The 15917-nt window shown below is 35.3% G+C and overlaps 1 protein-coding gene across 3 annotated transcripts in view; it reads right to left on the minus strand.

The window, feature by feature from the left end:
- Positions 1–13944, minus strand: part of LOC128213181 (protein Hook homolog 3-like) — a 47178-nt gene extending 33234 nt beyond the window's left edge. For all 3 annotated transcript variants that reach the window (XM_052918733.1, XM_052918732.1, XM_052918734.1), the window contains exons 1-5: positions 13821–13944; positions 8836–8921; positions 8217–8340; positions 6261–6312; positions 218–366 (exon numbers count right to left, since the gene is read on the minus strand). In XM_052918733.1, coding sequence (XP_052774693.1) covers positions 218–366; positions 6261–6312; positions 8217–8340; positions 8836–8921; positions 13821–13859 — 450 coding nt within the window. In that variant the 5' untranslated portion in view covers positions 13860–13944. The remainder of the gene's footprint in view (positions 1–217; positions 367–6260; positions 6313–8216; positions 8341–8835; positions 8922–13820) is intronic.
- Between the last annotated feature and the right edge of the window lie 1973 nt (positions 13945–15917).

Consider the following 15917-nt stretch of genomic DNA (forward strand, 5'->3'; position numbering starts at 1 on the left):
GATCTCACAGCACTGTAAATGTTCGATATATATTCTGGGTTTTTTAAGGCAAATCATTGATGTCACCAACTGAAAATTAAGCAAATATTTTTTTATTTATGTGCGCCAATGATTGAATTATGGTGCCAAACATTTTTAATATTTGCAATCACGACCAAAAGGAACAAATAAGGAAAAAAGAACCCAACAAAATTCACCCAATCAACAGTAAGCTAACCTCTTGAATGGCGGTCATGACGGCGTGTTGAACAGATTCTTCCATTGACATAATCCGCTGAATGTACTCCTGTTTTTCCGTGCAGTTTACGGCACAACCAAGAATCAGCTGTAACAGTCGCCCAAGCTCTATATGGTTACTGCTCTCCCCTGTAAGTATAAACAGATAGTGGAATGATAGTTCTGATGGCAATTCACCATGAAAATACTGATATTTATATAACATTCACTACACACGCAAGAATCAGCTGTTATAACTGGCCAAGCTGTATATGGTTACTGCTCTCACCGTAAGTTAAAACAGATAGTGGAATGATAGTTCTGAAGGCAATTCACCATGAAAATTTTGATAATTATTAATATAACATTTACTATACACGCAAGAATCAGCTGTAATAACTGGCCAAGCTGTATATGGTTACTGCTCTCACCGTAAGTTAAAACAGTTAGTAAAATAATAGTGCTGAAGGCAATTCACAATGAAATTTCAGATATTTATATAACATTCACTATACACCCAAGAATCAGCTGTAAAAATAACCGTCCAATCTCTATTTAGGCTAATGCGCTCATCTGTAGTCTTGAATAAATAGTACTACAGACAATTCACCATAAAAATACTGATCAAACATAAAAATGTATCACATTCGGTGTATCACCATTTACTCAAGGATATTTTGTAGAAACTCGATGTGGTTATTACCTTCACAGACAGTGCTGAATATAATTCACCATTAAAATATGATTTAAACCAATACCACTCTCACTTGAAATGGAAGTATTTTGAAAGCATGCAAAATGACTTATACATAACTTAAACTATACGTGTTTAGTCGTAGAACAATGATATTGAACAATCAGCATTAAATATAAATCCATGCAATAATGTTTCTTTCTAATACACACATCATCAAATACACAACTGTAACATTTTCTAATTAAATGAATCTTTGTGCTACGATTCAGGTCAAAAGAATCTTGTATGATTTAATGTTTTACAACCTAACAACAATAACTAAAGCATTAATCAGTATGTTTTTCAGAAAAGGTCATCATCGTTGATGACAAGTCTCTTGTCCCAACATTTTTTACAGCTTCACTTTATGACCTTTTTTATACACAGAAGAAAACCTGTAACATGTATCCTCATAAAACAGCAAGTAGACAATAACGCTTGGGCCTAAAAAAACCATTTTGTGTTCTTGTTACCCATCCGATCCTAGGAATAAGGTGCTGACCCTACTGTTTTTTAGACTGTAGGAATTATTTTTCTATTATTATTATTTTTTTTTAAATTTTAGTCTGTGTTTTATATGTAGATTAAACCTTTAAAAAGCTTTTTGCAGATGATTACTATAACCCAATCCCCCGATACTGACGTTACATTCTTTCGTTCTTATATAAAGCCTAGTAATAAAAGTTATAAAAAAGCCTAACTCACCTATCTGTTTTTGAAAAGGATGTAACCTTGAAACCAAATATATCTTTTTCCTTTTTGTTTTAATTCAAAATCACCGGCTGGAAGCAAGGGAACCATGAAGCAGATGCCACAGCTTGTCTGTTATGTGTTTTTTTCCAGTCGAAAAATAAGGGTATACTTTTAAGCGATTTTCAAAGCCAGAGTTATGGGCCTTGCAATAAATGTGATTATAGTAACTGGCAACATGTTTACCAACTTTCTATGAATATCTTGAATGATGTTTTATTTATTGCCAGAATTTCTGCATCTCACGGACAACATACAAAGCCAAGGCTACCACCGTTCCTCTTTCCTTCGAAACTCAAGACAACTAAAAATTAACAACTTTTCTTCACTGGGATCTGTCTCCTTAGATAAGTCAAAACTTATAGTAATTAACTCACCATCCCTTTGGCAAATCAATTATTTGAGGGATGATGCCTGATTTGAGCCTTCAAACAAATCCAGAGCTAAAATAGAAATGTGCTTAAAAATCACAGAAACTGTAATGTGTTATATCCCTAGACACTGATATAGAGCAATTAACACTTTGAATGAAGAACCATTCCTATACCAGTCTCAATGCATTTCAACCACATGGGTTTCCTTGGCAACCTAACACTCTTAAGCACTTTTCAGATTAAAACTTGATGGTATTTGAACAAAAAAACTACATAACATATCTAACTTTTAAATGTCACTGCAGTACACTGGGTTCAGGTTGAACTTTTCAGATGTGTCAATTTCTTGAAAGTTAAAAAGACAGAATTTGTCATCAATACGCAATAAAGTAGACTGACACAATATATAAGAAATCTTGTTCACAGACCGATTAGAATATAACCTACATTTTCAGGCAATAAAAATTGCAGATAGGCAATTATTAAGTAGTAGACTTAATCAATAAGAATGACAACTTTTGAGTGCGTTTAAAGGTCCGCCTACTGCTACTCACCCAAAACACAATCCCTGTGTCAGATTTTGCATTGTCAATGTATCAGCTAATGAGGCTGTATCCTAAGTTGCTACACTCACTCCACCCATTCTTAATCATTAAGATTTTTCTTCATGTCACTTTACTATAACATATACCAATATAAAATTATGTCCCATTTCATGATTAATAATTTGGCAAAAAACAATAAAAACAACAAAATTACAAGCATACCGTAATTCATACAAATATCTACAAAAACACAAATCACAAACAAATCCGTTATAACCGTTTAATGCTGTCTCTGAATATGTTATTTTTCTCTGAGGCGAGAAATTCCAATAGTGCCACAACAGTGTCAATGACAGGTAGTTATTGCAGACGGACGGTGTCTGTCATTAGGTCACCAATCAATAAACACCACACTCAGTTTTCTAACATCATCAATATGCAGCAAACAATTAAGGCCTAAAAAAATAATTCTGCTTCGGGTAGCCAAGCCCTACCTAGGATAAACACCCTGACCCTAACGTTTTATTGTCTATTTGTAAAAAAAAAAATGAAAATGTTTGTTTTCATAATATGTAGATTAAAATCCTTTTACGGTTATCACTGAAGATTACATTAACGCCATTCCCCAATGAAGGCAATAATGTTCTTCCATTTAGCCTAATATTTTTTTTTTTAAAAGTTAGCCTTATAAAAAAAAAACCAGTCTATCAACCCTACCTGTTTCTGGACAAGATTTAACCCTAACCACACCTTTTTTAGTGTGGCCTGAACTGAAGTCATATGTCTTTCAAAGGATTCATTCACAATTATACGGCCAATCACCAGAATTTTTTATTTCGTGTGAAAAGTGATCAAACTGCTTTAATAAAAATTCCAATGAGTTTAAATTAGAGCTCTTTTGTAATAATTATTTAAATATGAGACATTTTACCTGAAAGTGTTAACTTAGTAATGCTATTGAAAATTCAATAATTTTAGCCTTGGATCTTCAAATTTCGGATTTAATAAGCATCTGCCAATTGCTGATTGGTGCTTGTTCATGAAAGTAAGTAAAATAACTCAATTTTAACAATTTAAAATAAATGTTGACAACAAAAAATCTGGGATTAAGTCCCTTTAATCGTAACTTTGCCTTAATATAAACAGCTGTTGTTTTATGAAAATAATGAATATGAACTTTAGAGAATAATATGGCAATTAAGAATTAATTGTGATAATATGAAATGATTATACATACCCAGTAAATCCCTTCAAATATAATAGTTTTTATTTAGAACTCAATCTTCAAGGGTTTTTTCAAGATTCCATGGACGGTATAAACAAACCCATCTAGACAATAATCTCTATTTTAAATACCTTAAATATGCATTATTTAAATCTGGCACAAAATCTTTAAAATGAAAGGACAATTGATGTCTACAGGTGGAACTTTATAATGTTAAGAAGTTTTAATGATATCATGTAATTACACCACAGATAGGCACTTCATATACTTCTTGTTAGCTATTTTCAAAACCATGACATTAATGTTTAAACAAGTTAAACTTACACAACAGTACATACAGTATTTTTCATTGTTTGTACTGCATGGCACATACTGAATTAACAAGAGATGTTTGTCAAACATTATGCCCCCCCTGAGCGCCACGTTGTCAGGATTATATGGACAATTGAATGAAATATGCATGGACTGAAATGACAGCTGATTTGTCACTGACATTGGATGCCGTTGAGGCAGTTTTAAGATTATGACCATTCAAAGTTTGAGGATAGAGTGTGTTATGACCATGACCTTTGACTCTATGACCTCAAAATCCATAGGAATCATCAGCTGGTCACCAAAAATCTAAATGTCAAGTTTGAGGGCCATGGGTGCAGGCATTGACAAGTTATCACACCGACAAGCTTCTTTTCGTACTAGGTCACTGTAACCTTGACCCGATGACCCCTAAAATCATAAGGGGTCATCTTAAGTTCAGACACAACACCAAGTCAAGTTTGAGGGCCATGGGTGCAGGCATTGTCGAATTATCACTTGAAACATTTTCGCATTCAAGGTCACTGTGAACTTGACCTTTGACCCAATGACTCCTAAAATCAATAAGTGTCATATCCTGGTCAGGCCCAACTTCCATGTCAAGTTTGATGATCATTGGTTCAGGCATTGTTGAGATATCACTGGGAGATGATTTGTTAACTTTTTTGTGATAAAGGTTACTGTGACCTTGACCTTGGCCCGATGACCCCCAAAGTCAAGAGGGGTCATCTACTGGTCAGGCCCAACCTACATGTCAAGTTTGATGACAATAGGTCCAGGAATTGTCAAGTTTGCTTTCAAGGTCACTGTGACTTTGACACCTAAAATCAATAGGGGTCATCTACTGGTCAGGCCCAACTTCCAAGTCAAGTTTGAGGGCCATGGGTGCAGGCATTGTTGAGTTATCACTTGGACAACCTTTTATCATTCAAAGTCACTGTGACCTTGACCTTTGGCCCAATGACCCCTAAAATCAATAGGGGCCATCTATTGGTCAGGCCCAACCTCAGAGTCAAGTTTGATGGCCATGGGTGCAGGCATTGTCGAGTTATTACTAGGACAACCTTTAACCATTCAAGGTCACTGTGACCTTGACCTTTGGCCCGATGACCCCCCAAAACAATAGGGGTCATCTACTGGTCAGGCCCAACCTCCAAGTCAAGTTTGTGGGCCATAGATGCAGGCATTGTCGAGTTATCATATGGACAACTTTTTACCATTCAGGGTCACTGTGACCTTGACCTTTGGCCTGATGAGCCCCAAAAATAGGGGTCATCTTCTGGTCAGGCCCAACTTCCATATCAAGTTTGATGACCATAGGTCTAGGCATTGTTGAGTTATCACTCGGACAAGCTCTTAAATTATTTTACCATTAAAGGTCACTGTGACCTTGACCTTTGACCCGATGAGCCCTAAAATCAATAGGGGTGATCTACTGGTAAGACCCAACCTTCATGTCAAGTTTGATGACCATACGTCCAGGATTTGTTGAGTTATCACTCGGACAAGCTTTGGTCTACCGACGGACCAACCGACCGACCGACATGCCTGTGTATATTACCCCTCTTCTTCGAAGGGGGGCATAATTATGGGAAAACCCAGAATGAACAACTTCCGAATAGTCTTTCAGTTTATGCTATTAGGAACAGCAAAAAGTTTGATAAAACATGTTTGTTTTTTTATGTTTTGAATAAATAATACTGTTGTTTTATTCCCTTTTAATTGAAGTCATAAAAGTTTTCAACTGCCAAATAAAGTTATAATCAAAGAGAACAAATAATCAACAGTCTTAAACATTTTATTCTAAGAAGGCAGATTGGTGCCAAAATTTGTCTCCATGAGAGCAGAAGGGTGCTAAGTTGCTAACAAAAAAGGACATGGTGCAGCCCCTTTCCATAACTTTTTAGCTAAAACCATACAATAAACTTAATGCATAAATTATTACTATTCTAGATTTCTAAAACAACTAGCCCTTTCCCAATTTCAGGGATTCAATTCATTATTTGAAACTAAACTGTAAATATATAACTTATTTTACCATATTTAGTAGAATACATGTAAATGAAGTTAACATATTAATTGCAAAACGTATGTGTACATACCTATAGCATTCACATCCGGCATCTGAAAGTCATGGATCTGTATACCCAGGATCTGAAATACAGCCAGGACATATTATCCCTTTGTTATTAAAGGTACATTCTGTGGATTTGAAATTATGTTAAGAAGCATTTTCTCATTTTACACATCTCATAACAATCTTTAAAACATTTTAAAGTCTCTGGTACTTTTATGAGGTCCCAATAATACAAATAAAACTGTAAACAAGTTTATTTTAGGGGGTCCCTGAAAAATCACAGGAAAATGGAAATGGGTCCCTATGCAGAAAAATATTTGTGGGACTCTGGTGTTCTGTGTAAGGGAAATCCCTGATTATCCATTCAAGATGTTTCATAAAGATTGTCTACTTAGTAACTATCTGTAGAAGAGTCTACAGATGCCATAGTGCTCCATCCAGGATTTAAAAAGAGCAGGGTGCTAGGTCAGAAGAGGCGTTTTTGATGCGAATTGAATTGGGGCACTTGCAAAGTTCAATGTTAAAATTATATTGCGTAAGTGTTGTGACTACTTTCAATACTAATAGCTTGTTGTGAATACCTTAGCTGTAATCTTGACTTAAGTGTCTAAATTATGTATATCTATTATATTAAATTTTATACTTTGACTTGAAAATATGTCCAGTTAACATCAAATATGGTTCAAATTCATCAAAATCAGCTGTCAAACAAAAGACAACAGCAGGGCATAGTAGAAAGGCAGTAGGGAGTTGGAAAAGAGCAGCAGAGACCTCTCCCCTATTATTTAGGCCTAGCTGGAGCACTGGATGCCAACTGCCTACCCTAGTGAGAGTATCTTATTCCAAGGTTTCAGGGCACAGAACACAGACAGAATGTAACTATGAATTGAACTACATGTACCTTGGGTCACCGTTCTTTGATGTATGCCAGTGTATATATCACACATTATTTTTAGTTGTGGGGCAGGGTATTGAACCCCTGGGTTGACACTTGACAATCAAGTGTCTCACCCCTAGACCACAGAACCACCACAATGGCATGAAGAATCATAATCAATCTCTATAGCAGCATAATGTGAAAAACAAAAAACATGTTCTTTATACGTAAGATGGTGTCATTTTTCACATTCATTGTAAATTAGCACTATTTTACCAAGCAAAATGCTTGTCCAATATGAAGCACAAGAATTGAAAGAGATTTTTCTGTACAAACCCCTGAATGGCCTGACTGTTAAATGGTAAAAATTCCTGGGTTGATTGGTAAGTGCATACTAGACCACAGATACACCACAAAGGCATGAAGAATTATGATCAAATTATGACAGCATACTGTGAAAAACAAAAATCTTATTCTTTATTCATTAGATGGTGTCATTTTTCAATTTCATGTTTAACCATTCCTTGTAAATGAGCAATATTTTACCAAGCTAAACAGAATCTCTTGTCTCACTCAATATTAAATACTATATCACCCTAAGTTGAGTTCACATGGCAGATCAATCACCTAGTTGCAAAAAATGTACTGTCAACCAAGTTATTGCATGTGTGTTTTCCTGCCTCTCCACTAAAAATACTAATCTTCCTGGAAGGATGCTAAACAGTGCCAGTACTATACACTGAAACCCTTAAAAGAACCAGGGTAGCTCCAACCAGAGTTACATTTTGTTCCATAAGCTAACAAGACTGAATGAAACACTTAAAAGAACCAGGGTAGCTCTAACCAGAGTTACATTTTGTTCCATAAGCTAACAAGATTGAAACTCTCAATGGGGCTGACATCAATGGATAGCTAGTGGCTTCATAAAACTCCCTGCCTGAGTCTGTTTAGATCTGCTGTGAAGCTACATCTTATAATAGCTTTATGTCAAAAATATGCACTTCAAGGAAGTGAAAACATTCTATGCTTCTTTATTATATGTCACTTAAAATGTTTTCATTACCACCTCTTGACTTATGACAGTGAACCAATGTGAAACCATACCTCAATATTGTACTCGAGGATGCCCTTGAGGATTTTTTTCAGGTTGGAAACCTTCAATCTCCAGTTGGTCACATCCTCTGTTTTTACCCTGCTCAGCCATGAGTCCGTGAAATAGTCAGGGGCACTGAAATTATTTTTTTTATATATCATAATTCTATTTTGCTCGTCCACCAGTTTGAGATAAAGCATTTGCCAGGCATTTAAATGAAGATCAACATGTAAATTCAAAAAAAGTTTAAGTATATTTAACTTAATATTTTTATTTTTTAAAGTAGCCCTAAGTATACTTTTCATGGAGTTATTCTTGAACCACTTAATAAAATATTATTGCAGATAGGGAAACTGTGAAGTATCATCCTAAACAGTTCTCAAAAGTCCTTAAATGTATATTGAAAATGCTGCATACAAGCTGCATGTCCAAATAGATACATGTGTCAAGTATAAATATTGGATGCATATATGAATTTGTCCTTAACTAACTTGTCAGACTGGAGTTTCTACATGATATTGAATTGATAAAAATGTCTGATCTCTAGAATTCATCAAAAGGAACAGTTTGATTATTTAAATAGCATGGTTCTATTAGTCCAACTAAAACTTCCTAGTGTGGCGAACTCACATTTGATGCAGCACCTTTGACATGGCAATTCCATCACTGAGCTCTTCTGCATTGCCGTGAGGAACATCCAGATTAAACGTCTCCAACTGAAATAGTGGTGAAAAATGTTAGTGTTCTGTCAGTAAAATTCAGTAAATACAAGGGACAAGAACTCAATCATTTTGTCTCTTTTTTATGTAAAAAACTACTTTTTGTGAACTGATGTCTTCATGTACACATATAACTGCTTGATGAAATATTGCAGAGAAAACACTTGAAGACAAAACTAGAAAGCAATGTGCCTCGTAAAGCATCAAACAGCTCATAAATACACAGAATGCCTTGAAATATTATAAAAACCTACATAAGTGTTGACAAATTACCTTCGGATATCAACTGGAATGAGAATAATAATATCTGTCATGTGTTCCCGCTCCGGATAGAAAAATCCTACACGAGGGCACCTGCGTTGCCTGGTAACGAGGCTTGCTGAGTTACCGGCTACGCAGCGTGCTCGAGGGTCGGATTTTTCTATCCAGAACGGATACACATGATAGATATTTTTCTAGCATACCTTAATTATTTTTGGGGGGAAGAAACTGCATAAAAAAGCTCATTTTTGTACATTTCACCAAAAAGCGCATGCGATAATGTTTATTGACGTCATGACGGCCCAGTAACTTTTATTCACTGTCCACGTCAATAAGTTCCTTCGATATCAAGTCTTTGAAGGGTTATTTCGTTTTGTTGTGAAGATATATTTTTGCAAAGTAAATGTTTATGAAACTCATCTATTGAAATCTCATAATTATGGTTACTTAAAGTATATAATAAAAGAGATAAAAAGTATTACGTCACAGCGCGTGACTCATCTGGCATGGGGGGATGCCAGATGGGATTTTTCCAGCACGGCTGACGTCACCGGAAATGCCTATCCGGTGTGCTAGAATATACCATAAATTAATCTTTCCTCAAAATAAGTTCATCAAAACACATGGATTTCACGTCATTCACCGACTGTATCAAGATACACTCCATGCTGAACTACCACTTTCCTCGGTCACTCCGAGGGTTTTATCGCGGATATCCATCAAGTACTTAACCGCTTTCCTCGCTATAATCCGCCTTGTTTCGCCGAGTTGCTCTTTTTCTGCCGAGGGTTTTATTGGCAGTATGTATATACATCTGTATGAAGATATTGTCGTAATCTATTTCCTACTTAAACGAATATAATTCAGCTTTCAATTGAATAATTTTATGAAAGATACGGTGTTAGTATGAATATTATGTTTAAAAACTATTGAAACCATTACTTCTTAGTTAATAATTAGAAATTATTAGTATAAAAAGGCAAAATTCTGACTACTTTTGGTTATCTGGTTATTGGGAAAAAATGCATTTTAAAACTGCAGGTTTAAATGTAAGACAGTTAAGAGAAATTAATTGAATATACGTAGCAAACAGAATGTTTACATAACTTTAAGTAACTGGGACTGTTGGAAGTCAAATGAGTAAGATATAATTAGAACTGGGTCAAAAATGGACATCGACATATATTGCATTTTTGTGCCGTCAAAGGATTAGCAGTTTATTATTATGTGCAAGTAAGTCTAAAAAATATTGAAACAACACAATAAAAGAACGGTATTCAAATAAATTACACAAAATCAGATACATGTCAGGGATAATTCTATGTCAGATTTTCAATGAGAGAATTGCTCACATTTGTCCAAAATTGGTGAAAGAATTTTAATTTCAGAGATTTTTATAATACATGGATAACACAGTGATAAGACAATGCAAAACAGTAACTTTATTCATGAATATCAATATATATATTACAAATTTACAATATATAGATATAATATATACACTTATTTGACTAGAAGGAAACACTTGTTAACAGTTCAGACATCATGAATATTCATCCTCATCATTCTTGAGCAAAAAATAGGGTTTAGCCGTTTTTGCTGAAAGGTGCATTGACTTTTTTGGGGGAAATGAATGCTTTCCATTGTAGTTTTCATCTGAAGCTGGTATTTCATTTTGGTCAACAGGCTTTTTTTTTAAGAAATGCAACAACGTTTTCTGATTTGACATTTTGACGCTTCGGATATTGTAGACGCCTTTAAAATGCAGTGGTTACCCACGTATACAAAATTATTCCAGGTCGCAAAAACGCTTGGAAACAAGTATGTGGACGATATTGATCCAAACTTTTGATAAGACAAATGTTACTTTATGTATTCAATGTAGGGGAGGCAATTCGTCAGTAATTCAATTCATATAAACAAGAAGCCATCGGCAACTTCCGATGCTTTATTTTGTAAAACATCAAAAGGGAAAAGGCACAAAATAAACAAACTGCGATGAAGCACAATAATATCTCGCATTATTGTGATTCGAGCAATTTTTATGCAAGAAATCGCGGAAATCGCTTACTAAAATTATCCCTGCATGTACAGTAGGAGATTCTTATCGGTTTCCTAAGAGTTTCGCGGCGGTGTTGTCACTCCCGAGTAATGCGGCGACTGTAATTATTTGGTCCACTGACCAGCCTCGGAGGGTGAACGAGTGTAAACGTCCAGGAAAGTGGATTTTGATAAATTGAATTTCGTGTCCGCGATGACATGAATCCGCCGAGAAAAACGGAAAGTGATAGTTCCGCGTGGAGTGTACTGTACATTAACCGCTATTCACTAATACAGGGCCATTGAGAAGTATGCTTACATCCAAACATTTCAATCGTAAACAAGAATTAAATGTGTTACCTTCACATTTTCTATTTTGTTAAGTTTAAATGAATGAATATTTTTTTAGAGCAAGATAAAATGTAACTCTAAAATATTAGACGTGTTATACGGGATTCTTCCAATCCCTAACGTCTAAACGGGAATGTGCAAAAAACGGGGGTGTTTTAAAAATATTGAAATTGTTTTAAGTGAAGTATTTTATGGTTGAAATTGATCATAAAGAGTTACATTCATATTCTACCATGTAAGTGAAATGCTATTTTGCACTACACAAGCATTTAATGCATTAAAACAAGTTGTTTAGCTTTCCAATAAAACGAAAGTTGACTGACACAGAAAACAACTATGCGAAGGGGAACAACTCGATACAATCGTAATAACTCGGCCTCCTCCGACAAAGCTTCGAGATAGACCTTGTTATACAATCGTAACAACTCGGCCATGGCCGAAATGTTCCGAGCGATTTAAAACTGTGCCCTGAAGCCTTGCAGGTGCCCTTCATGTATATATCGTTATGTTTTGACAGAATGAAATGAAAACAATCTGATACTATTTCTTGTTTTTATGATATTTTATAGACTCCATATGCTTTAACCCGGAATCCTGATCGGAACAACTACCCACTTTTCAGGGGTGTAGAAATTATTTCAAGTAGCAGGGAATATCCTAAAAGTAGGCGGGGGGTCTGGATGTCCTCCCCCAGTTAGGGTCAAGGGGGCAACGCCCCTTGTGGGATGAATTTAAGCCTTTTTAACCAAACATTCTAGTCTTCTGGTGCATGTTTATTTTGTAACAGGGAACCTTAACATAAATGTACTATAATATGATACTGAAACTGAGTACTATCCCCCCGGCTCCCGGCCCATTTCTACACCCCTGACTTTTGATACTAAACAATTTGTACGTGAAGGATTTGCCATATCAAAAATCTAAAAAAAATCCGTCAACGTACAATTATTTGGACTAGATAAAATGATAAAATATTTTTGGCATACTCAGCTTGGTCTTTGAATGCTGATATAACTTTTAATGTTTTGTTTGCAAAGTGTGTGTTCGCGACATCTGGCACAACTCATTTGCAGCAATTTACGAAAGCAAACACATTTTTTTAATAATTTTGAGGTATTTTCAACTGTTTTCATAAATTTTTGCTCAACTAACACAATCAATTTAACTGTATGAGGTGCATTTAGGCACACATTATGTAAGTCTTTCCATGTTTTCTCTGTAAATGGTTCATCATAATGCATTTCTGAGTGCCCGATAGCTACAATAATGAGCGATCAGGGATACTTTTTTATTATTTTGACATTTCATGTGTATCCCTGTAACGCTACAACTCTCTACCATTTAACACTGGGCGAAAGAATATATAGTAATATTATGCATCGATGTTGATTAATAATGATATAATTGTTACAAATGTACCTAACAGTGATCTTAACTGGGTTGGATTTGTCGTTAGAGTCGTTATTTTCACATAAATATACTCTGGGTCACGAAATGAGCGTAGCAGTCCACCATTTTTTATACATGTTGATTTTTATCGAATAAATTTGTACCCATCCGTCAATGATGGTTAACCCTGTGCGCAGTCACAGTTATTCTCCCTTTTCTATGTATTGTGCAGAGCAACGCAACAGTGTTCAAAAATGGTGATACCTAATCATCATCATCATCATCACGAACATCATCATCATCAACTTCTCCCAACTTGACCCATCAAACACGTTAGCGTTCAGCGCATTGAAATGGTTGCATTTTAATAGTGTTATTTAACCGAGCCTATTAACGACCAAAATATTCGAAATCCTCTACCCCGTTTCATTCATGTACACAACCTGTCAGATTTGTCCTAGATTTACAGATTAATGGATACAATCGATGCATGTAAGTGCATTATGGTATCTGAACATGTTTTTTTGGCATAATGACATAAATAAATGTGTGTTTGATAGTAGGCAATGATATTTTCGTAGAAATTTGAATTTATAACAAAGATAATTTAAAAATTGTGGCTGCGAGGATCCTCTGCGCAAGGCCCGTTTGCTACTTTTTGCTGGGATGGTGGACGTCACCAGTCTGCCATAGTCTAAAATTTGTCAAAAGACTGGTTGACGGCCATTTAGGTGGACTAAGTGCCCGAAAGCTCACAGCTAGTCCACAACTGTTTTGATCTTGGAAAACCCGAAGAAATCGATATGAACACAGGTTTTGCAGAAGCAAAGTATAAAATGGTTGTAACTTTCTTACCCAGACAATTAGACTTTCGCAAAGAACTTCTCTGTCCATTCTTTTGGTATTTAAATCATTTCAAAAACTGTTTTGACAAGTTGCAAGTTGTAAATGGACAAGGGAGATAACATATCTACTTCCGTATGGACTCGTTTTAATTTCTGGCTTAATCGATTAGGCTAACCTAAACTATTTCCTTTACGCTGACGTCAAGAATATTGTGACCGGGAGTTTAGTGTTGGATGAAGCCACTAGGGTCTTGAAGTTTTATTGGTAAGAGTAAATAAGAAGTTATAACAGAAAAACGGCAGCTTAATATTTTCTTTCGCGAGAATATCAAAGTGTATTAGTGTCAATACTTGATCCGTCCGTTTAATATGATAGTCGTAACAGGAGAAAAAGGCCGGGAAAGTTGGCAAGGATAACTGATGGTTAGTAAAAGTGCCCCCCCCCCCCCCCCTATAAATGTATAAACAACTCACTCAAATAGACTGGACGGACAACATACTTAAATCACACACATAAATCTTTACGCACAGTAAACAGAATTGGAGATACATAACATGAGCGTACATATGGCCGGGGTCTGGGGGCATGCCGCCTAAATTAATGAAAACAATGGTGCAATGTGATGCATTCTTGGCGTTCTGGGGTACTCTTTTAAGAAAATGAACAGTGTAAGGATAATAAATCACCAAATAAACCCTTCACTTTCTATAAAATAGCAAACACTGACTTACCCCCCGTTATGTTACTCTCACGATTGTCTAACAGAAGTCTATTTTTTTGGTCCTTTTTTCCATTGAACTATATCATTAAATGCTCAATGTTCATATGTCTGTTACACTATGTAAAGTCAAGTTCAAATATTGTCACTTTGGATGAATATTTTGTTTTGTCAGAACCTGATCCTACTCCCAGGTCAGAACCATGTAGATTCAGCCGCGTACTCGCGTATAGGCAGCTACGCGCCTGTATTAACTATGATGAAGATTTAATTGATGAAAAGAGCAGAATGTTACATCATGTAAGCCCTTAAAGACATTATAAGAATTCCTGGCTAAGTGCCATTCATGTAATTTCTAATAATTTCATTTGTCTCAAATTTAGTTCACATGTAATGTAAAGCAATATGAACCATTTGTGATTGCTAATTGAGTAGTAAAAATACCACAACAGCATATGTTGATGATTAAAGTGACTCGCTCGTGTTTTGGGACCAAAAATTACTTTTCCCGGCAAAGCATCTGAAAACACTTATTTTAACATTAGTTTACTCTATGATATCGAAATTGCAAAAAAAATACAGTTATAGCACACAAAATTATTTTGGTTTTAGTGGGGTTCGAACCTACACCGGTAAAGTCAAGATTATATATTGCATTTACAACATTTATAAAATACGAGTCTCCTAATCTGTATTCTCTTTGGGCAGATGGAGAAAATCTTTGACTCCATTCAAAAGGGCATACTTTCTTGATTTTTTATTCTTAGTGTCAGTTTGTTCCAGCTAGTCTGTTAGTATAAAGGTGTGGTAGTATAGAGTAGAACCGGTAACACTATTGACAAGAGACATATTCAAGTTATAATCTTGACCCCTAGTACTATGTTAAAACGTTCATCGGACATGTAATATGAGTATGCAAATATGATAGACTTCCTTTATTTGCAATTTTATAGTTATACACATTATTGAGACGTAGTTGTCTCACTCTATTTTGGCATCTAACCAACCAATTTAACAAAACCCAGATGAGTTTACTATATTTTATATCGATATAATAGCTATAGATGCACATTAACATTAGAAGGCGTCTTTCGGTGACGTTCTTGCATATTTACTTCAGCCGTGGGTATAAATATATCCAACCTAAGTACAATGAAACAGTTTTTTATTCAATCAAACATATTATGATAATAACAATTATATCTAAGTGAGGTTATCCATTATTTATCATTGTACAAAAAAAACAGGGGAAAAATAACGAAAGATGAACGAAGCACATTCCGTCAATTTTTTTATAAAGGTTTGTGATGCATTGGTCACCGGTACAAGGGTGTAACCTTTAAATTAAACCGGTATAATAAGGGTATGTATAAAATTCGGCCCTATAA

The sequence above is a fragment of the Mya arenaria genome, chromosome 13, assembly GCF_026914265.1.
Source record: "Mya arenaria isolate MELC-2E11 chromosome 13, ASM2691426v1".
Taxonomy (NCBI): Eukaryota; Metazoa; Mollusca; class Bivalvia; order Myida; family Myidae; genus Mya; species Mya arenaria.